Source organism: Quercus suber, unplaced genomic scaffold (genome assembly GCF_002906115.3).
Source record: "Quercus suber isolate HL8 unplaced genomic scaffold, Cork oak 2.0 scaffold_57, whole genome shotgun sequence".
NCBI lineage: Eukaryota > Viridiplantae > Streptophyta > Magnoliopsida > Fagales > Fagaceae > Quercus > Quercus suber.
The window spans coordinates 726,031-736,029 of record NW_027069522.1 but is presented as its reverse complement, the minus strand read 5'-3'; the positions used below and the strand labels follow the sequence as shown (position 1 = coordinate 736,029).

The 9,999-nt window shown below is 33.0% G+C and overlaps 1 protein-coding gene across 1 annotated transcript; it reads right to left on the bottom strand.

Annotated features, from left to right (window-relative positions):
* Positions 1-545: 545 nt before the first annotated feature.
* LOC112034674 (nucleobase-ascorbate transporter 4) lies at positions 546-9,086 on the bottom strand. The gene is made up of 14 exons (XM_024067492.2): positions 8,932-9,086; positions 8,172-8,269; positions 7,816-7,992; positions 7,501-7,601; positions 7,334-7,409; positions 6,925-6,984; positions 6,255-6,439; positions 5,229-5,325; positions 4,741-4,827; positions 4,604-4,662; positions 4,200-4,291; positions 3,945-4,022; positions 1,117-1,277; positions 546-1,012 (listed from the first exon to the last, which is right to left on the bottom strand). The coding sequence occupies exons 1-14, from the start codon at positions 9,056-9,058 to the stop codon at positions 794-796; spliced, it is 1,617 nt and encodes a 538-aa protein (XP_023923260.1). The 5' UTR covers positions 9,059-9,086; the 3' UTR covers positions 546-793.
* Positions 9,087-9,999: the final 913 nt, after the last annotated feature.

The window sequence follows — 9,999 nt, the reverse complement described above, 5'->3', positions numbered from 1 at the left end:
AAAAACAAGAAAAAAAACCAACTTATGTTTTTATAGAACTTGAGTCTTGATCCTTTCTTGAAAGGAGCTTTTCCAATGAGTTCATTGCAGCAAATCTTCAAAGAGGTTCTTTGAATTGCCAAATGTTCTAATCCAAGCCAATGAGGAGTTCATAGAGAAAATTACTGTAAAAGGATTCCAGAGAATCTAAACGTATAGAAACTTTGTAAATAGATTGTTGTAACTATTCCTTTATAGTGAATTTTCTATAGGACTGGATCCCCAAGTGGTTTTTCATTGAAGGATGCTCCATTGATCTACTACTTCATTACCAAATTTGTATATTTTTACTTCTTTTTTATTATTGTTATTATTGCCTTAAATTTAATATTGATACCTTTGATTAATATATTTGTTTGTATGAAAATTGTGAAGAAACTTGTTAAAAGTAATTTTTTTTATTCCACTATATAAATTGGTTGGAGTCAAAATAAAAATGATTTCAATTGGTATAAGAGGTCTAAACAGATTTTTCACTTCATAATAGAATGCAACAATTAATGTAGTTTTGGCTTTATAAAAGCAACAAATTTAACTGTTGCTATATATTTTCTCATTATATATATTTGAGAAGACTATAAGAAGGTATATACAAAGACTTAGGCAGTTATGTATGCAACAAGAAGTCAGTGTCTTATGCTCAACTGTTGCTATATATTTTCTCATTCTATACTAGGAAATGCAATGGCAGAAGAAAAGACTGCCATAGGCACAACAAATTTGAGATGTTCATTAAAATTTCTCCATTCTAAAATCAGAATGAAGGGAAGAACCTATTAAGCTTCCAAGGCAATGCATAGAACTCCTCACTCCTAGTATCCTGGTTATAGAATCTGAATTTCTCCCACCAATGCCTCCCACTATCTCGACGGGTTGAGTCGTGGCCACGGCTGAGAGTGGAGTCCAAAAGAAAAGCAACTATAGCAGCCACTGCTGCTGGGGAAGAGAAAATCACTTGCACAATGTCGTTGAACTGAAAGTAGTCCGACGTGCAAACAGATATAAGTTTATAACTTCAATTTGACCATACAAAAAGTAAATAAATATGAAGCTATAAGAAAAGGTGAACATACGCACCCATTTAGAACGAGTGTGGACAGGTCCCTGACCGGCTATCAAAAGGTATTCGTTGAAATATTGAGGCACACTAAGACCCATGAAGAGGGAAAAGCCTAGAATGAATTTTGACCGGAAGCTATTCAGGTTGCAGAATTGAAGAAAAGCAAGGCCAGCTGAAACTGCTCGATCCAAAGAAAAGTGTTAAATGATTGTGTTAAAAACTATTTAAGAAATTAAACAGCACAACTAAAATTCAGATCCAAAATATTTAAGAAAGATGAGTAATGTTGTATTTTTTTTTTATCTCCAAGCCATGTTTCCTCAACTAATCAATTTGTTGCTCAAATGTAGTACTGCAAAAATATCCCACTAACTGTGAACAGAAAGGTAATATTCGTCAAAAGCCTTTTGGCTCAATGGCACTATCAGTCTCCTCCATAGTAAGAATCTGGGTTGAAACACTCAATTAACAAAAGGCAAGGCAGCATACCAGTCTTCTTCAATTCAAAAAAATCAAGATCAAAAACAAAAACAAACAAACATTCTATTTATTTTAATAAAATCCTAGCTTTATACGTCTAAAGCAAGCAGAAATGATTCTTATTTTTCATGGATACTCTTTCAAAAATATAACTGAATTGCAGTCAAATTTCTGAAACTTTCTTTAAAATGAATTTTTAGACAGAATGTAGGCTAAGTCTATTACATGGTTACAAAGGTACAACATATGTACGGCAATGAGAGATGAAAGTGACTATTTCAATGGGGAAGAAATCATTGTGTAAAAGAAGGTTGAAATCCTCATCCTAATAAGAATCTCATAACAAGCTTTGAAAATAGACAATGTATCTTCTCATTATATGTCTAGATATGATTACCATGGGATGAAACATGCAACAGGATCACGAAAGAGATAAAACTTGTAAACAGATTTTTATAGTTTTCATTTTCTTTTGAGAAATATGGCCCTATGGGACAAAAAGAAGGGAGAGTGATCTGTAATTGATAAATGGAAAGTTGGTTTAACATAACAACATAAATCGTCGATTCTTCGTGACATCCAAAGGGCTTTTCTTGCCACTAGATCAATAAAATAAAATAAGAAAAAGAAACGAGGACAAAAAAATATGGGCACTTCAAACTAAGGAAATTGAAGTTTAAGGAAACCGCAAAGTTAGAAAATAGGAATTTGGCTTATGAACATGATACGAGATGACTCGGTACTTAGAGAATGGCACGGTTGAATGATTTGAGATTTGTGATTTTTAACATGCTACCATTGCAACCGCTTGAAGAAAGAAAAACAATCAAATCTGTAAAATTAAATATTCGGATACAACTAGCGAGTTAATCTTGAAGGGGCTGATTGTCCTGATTAACTAAACAACATAGATGACAAAACTTCACTACTGATTTCTAATGATTTTGAACTAGTTTCTGTAATGGTCCTTCATCACATTTTTCTATTAGAAACAGATAATTTTTTAAAAAAAATTATTTAAGTTTCCAAGGATCAACTTATCCATAGGAAATAAGAGAAAAATGAAGTTTCATATGCTTTCATGTCCTAGCTTCTTTGTCCCTATTTTTTGGTCACCAAACTTATAATTTTTTAAATTTTCTTCTTCAAGACATTTCTAACTCTACTATGACTATTGACGAGGCCACTTGGAGTCTGGAGACCAGGAGAGGTCTTGAGCTCCCAAAGTCTCCGTAATTTTTTTGATATCCAAGTTCCTCCAATATAAATACTATGTTCCCCCCGGGGGGGGGGGGGGGAACTGTTTTGCTAAAATTTGAAACAGTGCCCCTAACCCAAATAAAATATATAGTGTCGAAGAGAAATGAAGCCAAATTTAAATTCCTTGCCAATTCTAGTTAATTGTTTTTATACTTCCATTTAGTGCTTAATTCTTAAGAATTATCCATCAACAAAGTATTTCCAATTCCAATAAATAATTGCACTTCCATGTAGCACTAAATTTTCCACATTTACCCATCAAGAAAAGCTAAAAGTCAGAATTGTATAGACAAAATATTTGAGAAAGTATTCAAATTGGAGTTTGTTGAATGTGTTTTAATGTATTTCCAAAAAAAAAAAAAAAAAAACTATAATGATAATATTTGAATCAATTAGATAAAAATATCAATAATAGGATTAGGTACAGTAGGTCAAAATATTAAAAATATTTTCTTATAAATAGTGAACAGTTACACATTTTTGCTTAATTAAACTATAAATAAGTATACAAAGAAATGTAATAAGCATCCTTTTTTTAAAGAAAGAAATCTTGAAACTCAATTCAAAATTTTTTTTAATGATGTTGTTATACTAACATTGAATATCTATTTGTATTCTTTTTGTTCACCAAGAAAGTAAAATAAAGCTGAAAGTTTTATAGCTCAACTAGTTGGCACCTTTTGGCGTTTCTCAATTCAAAATTTTTTTTAATGACGTTATACTAACATTGAATATCTATTTGTATTCTTTTTGTTCACCAAGAAAGTAAAATAAAGCTGAAAGTTTTATAGCTCAACTAGTTGACACTTTTTGGTGTTTCTAAAGACATTTAGAATTCAAATCCACCCTCCCCCAACTATCAAATTATAAGTAAAAATAAATAAATAAAAAGAAGCAAAATAAACATTGAAAGTTTACATTTTCTTGAATGATTTACATAACAATTACACAACTTATACTACATCCACCCCTTCCCAGAAAGAAAATCTCTAGTTCTGCCGTTGACTATGACCATACATGTCATGGCTTAAACAGAAATAAAAATAAATAAACTACTAAAAATTAACAATTTCTATCTTGATCACCATAGAAATGTGAGACATACCTACGTAGGCAAAGAGAACACAGTACAATGCCGCCACAATTGGTAATGGTATAGAAGCAATGACAGCCCCGAATTTTCCTGGACATGAATTATGGACCCATAAGAAAATTCTTTAGGTTATGTATAATAACTCTGGAAAATATCTAAGACAAATGGCAAGCCCCTGTTTCCCTTATTACTTAAATTGGAAATATGTCTCAAAAACATATCAAGTAACAATGACAAATTAAGCTAATAATGTATGAGATTCCGCACCTAAAACAGAAAAGAAAATCATAAATCCTGCTGATATTTGAACAACTCTTCTACTTCCAACCCGTGTTAATCCTAACAGACCTGCATTTTCACTTTGAAAGGAATAAATGGTACATAGTTAGATCACATCATTGAGTGTGTGTGTGTGTGCGCGTGTGTATAGATAGAGAGATAGATAGAGATATATTGCAAAACATCAAATAGAACAAAGGTTTTTCCTCATAGGTCTTCAAAAGCCATCTACAGAAGATCATTATATTTCACCATTAAAGGCTGGAAACATCAAGCAGGGCCAATTTTCACAAGCTGGTTGTGCAAACAATATAATTAAGCAATAAAGTGAAACTAGCAAAAGTTCTAATCTAAGATTCTCTAAGGAAGTAATTAATTTTATAAATTTTTACACTGATGCAGTGGAGCCACTTCCTGCACCAAAAATTCCATCCAGAAAAGTGCCTATTCCCTGAAATTTATTAGAATTAAACCAGTTACAAAAAATGAACAATTAATGGATAATAAGACATCAGAGTATCAATTGTACCTGCCAGCCAACACCACGGCTGAGTACAGAAGGAGGCACATGAGTGGCACTCCCATATCTTGCTGCTGCAATATACGTACCCGTGGACTGCCCATGAAAATGAGAGTAGAAATTAAGATTAAAAAAGACAAAAGTAATATGGACTCTCTTCATATGTATACTAGTACAGGTTAGGAAGAGAATGGGTTTTCCATAAAGCAGTTTCACAACTATATCCAATTTTCTTTCCATCAAATAATTTCAAAAGATAAATCCACCTTATGATAATTATTACTACATGCATCTTAAGTAGAGTAGACATCTTCATTGTTCACAAGTATTGTCTTAGCTTATTTTGTAAAACACAAGCCAAATCTATAGATGAGCATTGGTACGCATAATTTGATCTCTGCTGCATTCTCATTATAATCAATAATGAGAAAAGGCAAATCACCATATTACTATCTTTATTACAAAAAGAAAAAAAGGGGTTCAGGAATAAATCAAACCTCAACAATAGCAACAAAACCAGAAGCCATCATTGCAAAAGCATCTCCAGCATTAAATGTAGGACGCCCCCATTGAAACGGATATGGAACTCTAATCCTGCATATAGCAATGTAAAATAGTTTTAGTGCCCACAAGAAGCATGCAATACATTTGATTAATCATTTACAATGGCCAAGAACATTTTGTTTAAAATTTCAAATGACAAAGTACAATCTAATGACTCACATTTATCAACAAACAAAGTTCTAGTAAAATCTTACTCACAAAAAAGAAAAAAAAAATCCGGGTTTCTTTCAACCTTGACAAGGGAACACACTTGAGAGGTGTAAAGGGGGATTACTCATCACTTCCAACTACGGATTAAGACAACAATATCAACAAATTGCATATTCAAGTAGCCTAGTATATAAATCACAATTGTTAATATGGCATAATCCAAAATATACAAATATATAACTCAAACCACCCAATATCATTGTGAAGTGTGAACTGCTTCAAGTTACCTATTAAGAACATGGCAAGCTCCTATGCTAAGTAAATTAAATTTTGAAGAACAAAAACAAAAGCGTATTATTTTGTAATCCTTTTTTCCCTATATTACTGCCATTGAATAATCAGGAAACTTCACAGAGAACATGTAAAAGATCTTTCATTCAACTACTAAGTTACTGATTCATCTTCATGGTACTATATATAGTTTGATATTTATTACATTTCAACAAGTGCACACTTTAAGTAGTAGTGTTATTTATTGCACAACAGAACATATTTATTTTAAAACAAAGTAGACATAATTAGGATTTTAACTAATGTGGTATTTCTAAGATCTAAATACTGTATATGATCTACACTACAGCTGGCAAAAACAAGACATTGCAGGACTGTTTCTCAAGCAAGACATTGTACAAAAGAAACGAAAATAACAAAAATAGTATAGTTTGTAATTAATTAAACATGTGAAGACAAGTGCTTAAATGAGAGATGCAATTAAATGGACTACAGCTGAGATTTTACATATCACTCACCAAGAGGCAGCACTAATGAGCCCAGAACGATCTGTGCGGCAACTTAATTGAGTTTTTACAGATCGACGGTTATATGCACCAGCTACAGTCAAAACTTCTGCATATACCCATACAATCACGACTGAGAGTACAACAGCAAATCGAACAAATATGACTTTGTTCGATTTTAGCACAGAAGGAATATACTGCAAATCAATCAAATATTAAATTAGTTAATCATAAGAGAAAAGCGCAAAAGAAATTCAAGTTACCTGTCTCAAAAGTCAAAATATGAGAGACAAAAAAAAAAGGCAGAAAAAGTTTTCTTAATTTCTATGCACTTGATACACTCTTTTCTCTTTGTAAATTTGAAAAAAGGTGAGGGATTATAAGATTCCTTCCACAGTGAGGACACCATGCAGGGAAGTGATATCCAGCCCATAGGCACCATTACATGGTTCTTCCTTAGATCTTATATATCATTTGTTTCTTTTCAATTTTTAACCAAATCAAAGATTGAATGCAAACAGAAGTTTCAAGCAGAAGAAGACTTAGCGTAATTTTTAAATACCCTCTTTATCAAGTAGGAATACAAATAAGAATATCAAGAATAATTAAAGATGTCCTTTATTTTTAAATATTAATGAAAATTTAGCTGATGAACTATAGGTTGCTTAGGGAGGCTGCCTACCTGAGATAAAACAACCAGAATAATCAATTCTGGGAGTCCAACTTCAATGCATTTTGCCAACTACAACCAACAATTAAACAAAAATGTTACTTTCATAAGACAATACATGTAGGAGGAAAAAAAAAAGTCAACTAAACAAGATAAGTCTTGAACTAGCAAAGGTCTGTCAGCAATTTGACTTTTGGGTTTGCAAAAACTTCCTGTAGGAAGCAATGCATCTCCATTCATTTTTTTTTTCCTCCCCCTGATTAGATATTCGTTATCAAAGATGATTCTTTCGATTAAGAATTACATTGATTATCACTTAAACTATTATTAGAGGTTAAGGAAAATATAAAACTAGAAGTAGTTCCTTTTACAACAATTATGTGCTTAAATAATAACAGAATGAAAAATTCAGCGGTCTTACCTGTGGGAAACCATGTACGAAAAGGCCAAGTCCAGTGAGAGTTACAAAAGGAACCGCAGCAAGAGGACTGAGAAACCTGCACAATAAGACATAGCTCCTTAATCAAACAATTGAAGAGTAACTAACAACATCCTCAAATCCAATAGAACTCTTTTCCGGTACAATACCTTGCAAAGATTCTCCAGAAACCAAAAAATCCAACAACCATTTGGAAGAAAGATGATACAATAAGTGCTCCTTGTACGGCCCTCATGATTTGTTTAAACCTCTAAAATAGTACTCAGCAAACAAATAAGAAAAGTCATAAGCACACAAAATTCGGCATATCCAACAAATAATAAGTAGTGTACTCTATTCTTTACTCATCTTTCCCAATAACAAAGCATTTCTAAGGATTTTCTTTTGTCATCCACTCATTTAGTCTTGGAATCAAATCTTACTCTAAAAAATTGGGAAGGGAGTAAGTTAATGTGAAAACCAACCTCATGGGAATCTACATTATTACTGAACCTCCTCGACAAGGCAATGGAAATGATTGGAATAATGAAAGCATAAGAAGGCCCCGTTACCACCGGTAGCCGAGTCCCAAAAACCGTTTGCAACAATGTGTTGATTCCAGCAACAAAGAGGAAAGTGTTTATCACCTCAGCCTTCTCCTTCTGCAATAATGTGTTATTTGGTTATGGTAAATTACCAAACCCAGGACCGCTTACTTTGATACCATGATAAATTACTAATTGTCCCAAAAACTTAATCAATTAAGAAATGATGAATTTAATCATCTAAGGTAGGAAAATGAATGATATATTTTTGTGCATGTTTTGAGAGTAATTCTTACATTGCCACCACCCATTAGAGGAACAATAATGGTTGAGATGATAACAATGCTTCCAATCACCACCAGGTAGTGCTGGAATCCCACAAGTATGGCCTCAGCTACAGTCAATGAAACCAATTTTAGCTATCAATACTTTTGCACAATTCAAATTGACAAGTTCATGAATAGTTTTCCTTAAAATCAAAATAATTTTGCAAATGTTAATTTTTAGGGGGGGAAAAAAAAGTAAGAAAAACAGGGGAGCCAACCCATATAAAATATATGGTTCAGTTCAAATGGATTCTTTAGTTTTTTTAAAAAAAAAACGAAAAACACAAGCATTTAAGGAATCAAAACTTTCAGAAATTTTTCTATCTGTTTCTTTCTCTTTTTAATCTGGACAACCCCATTCTTTTCCTTTTCCTTTTCCTTTCCATTAGTTATCTAGATTCTAGGGAACCAAACGAACGAGGAGAAGATACTAATAAATATACATAAGAATAACATAGAAACAACGAAGGGCTCAGGTCTCGATAATGGTGACAATAACGCGAGAGAGAGAGAGAGAGAGAGATTAAGTGTGCTAAAGATGAAGAAAAAGGAGCGGAAAACTAAAAGCGATTTTTGTTTGTAAAAATGGGAAAAGCAAAAAAAGAAAAGAAACAAAAAACAGAGTAAAAAGGAAAACAGAACAGAGTGAAGTTGAAGAAGGCGAAGCAAAAATGAATAAAACAGAGTAAACTAAACAGAGCATTAGAAAGAAGAAGAGAGAGAGAGTTACGCCAATTGGGAGAACTAGAGACACAGAAGTCGATGCCGGGAAGCTGTTCCTTCACCGGGTGTGGATGAAACTCACTGCCACCTCCACCTCCACCTCCACCTCCACCTCCTCCTCCTCCTACAGCCATTTCTCTCTAAAAACTCTTGTGCTTAATTGTTTGTGTGCTCTGAATGAGTATCTTTAAGAATCTCTGTATGGTTTTTTATGAGAACAAAAAAAAAAAGGGTGTGTGATAAGCAATGAGGATTTGAGGAAAAAGTAATGAAAAAAGAATGATGGGCAGGGTTAGGCGGCGTTGTTATGACTTAGTATGACACAATGCGTTGCAGCAGCCAGCAGAGAAGAGAAAACATCAGTTACGTGATGGATGACATTATCATAATTATATTATATTAACTTGTGTTCTGCTTGTTTTGCCATTCCTATTTATTTATTTATTTGTTCACAAGAAAAGAGAGAAGAAGAGTGTGAGAGTGAGCATAAGAGGGACTCTAATCATTTCTTCATTGCTAATTATATTCTTTGGAAAGCTACCAACTGACGACCTATCTATCACAACACTACACAACAATACCTTTTGCTCTCTCTCTCTCTCTCAGCATTGGAAAATGACACACTCTCTCTCTCTCTCTCTCCCTCTCTCTCTCTGGGTGGGTGCGTGTGTTTTGGTTTTTGCTTTTGCACGTTTCGGGTCAATATATTTGGAGACCTGACATGGAATTTGCATTTTGCCGTTGAGGTTCCCTTTTCTTCTAGGCTTTTTTTTTTTGGACTTTGGCGTTCCATAATTTATGATTACTAACATCAGGGTTCTATTTTACCCTTTTTAACTTTATTTATTTATATATGCTTAAAGTCTTGTATGGAAGGTTATCCTCCTAGCAAAGATTTGAAAAATGAACTCTATGGGTTGCCTCTTTTTTTTCTTTCCCACCTGACTATAAATAGGACATGGGTTGCTCTATTAAACACTAGTTAATGGATTATAAATTTATATAATATAATAACAAAAGGAATAAATTGTATTAACGTAACAACTATCAAATATAAAATGATTACACTTCAATG

Bases quoted from the DNA above. Each gene is read 5' to 3' on its own strand.
- LOC112034674 (XM_024067492.2), bottom strand. From the start codon at position 9,058: ATGGCTGTAGGAGGAGGAGGAGGTGGAGGTGGAGGTGGAGGTGGAGGT. The intron at 7,993-8,171 runs GTAAGAATTACT...ACATTATTGCAG, and splicing joins CTCTAATGGGTGGTGGCAAT to AAGGAGAAGGCTGAGGTGAT. The intron at 1,013-1,116 runs GTGCGTATGTTC...GACTACTTTCAG, and splicing joins TCCACACTCGTTCTAAATGG to TTCAACGACATTGTGCAAGT.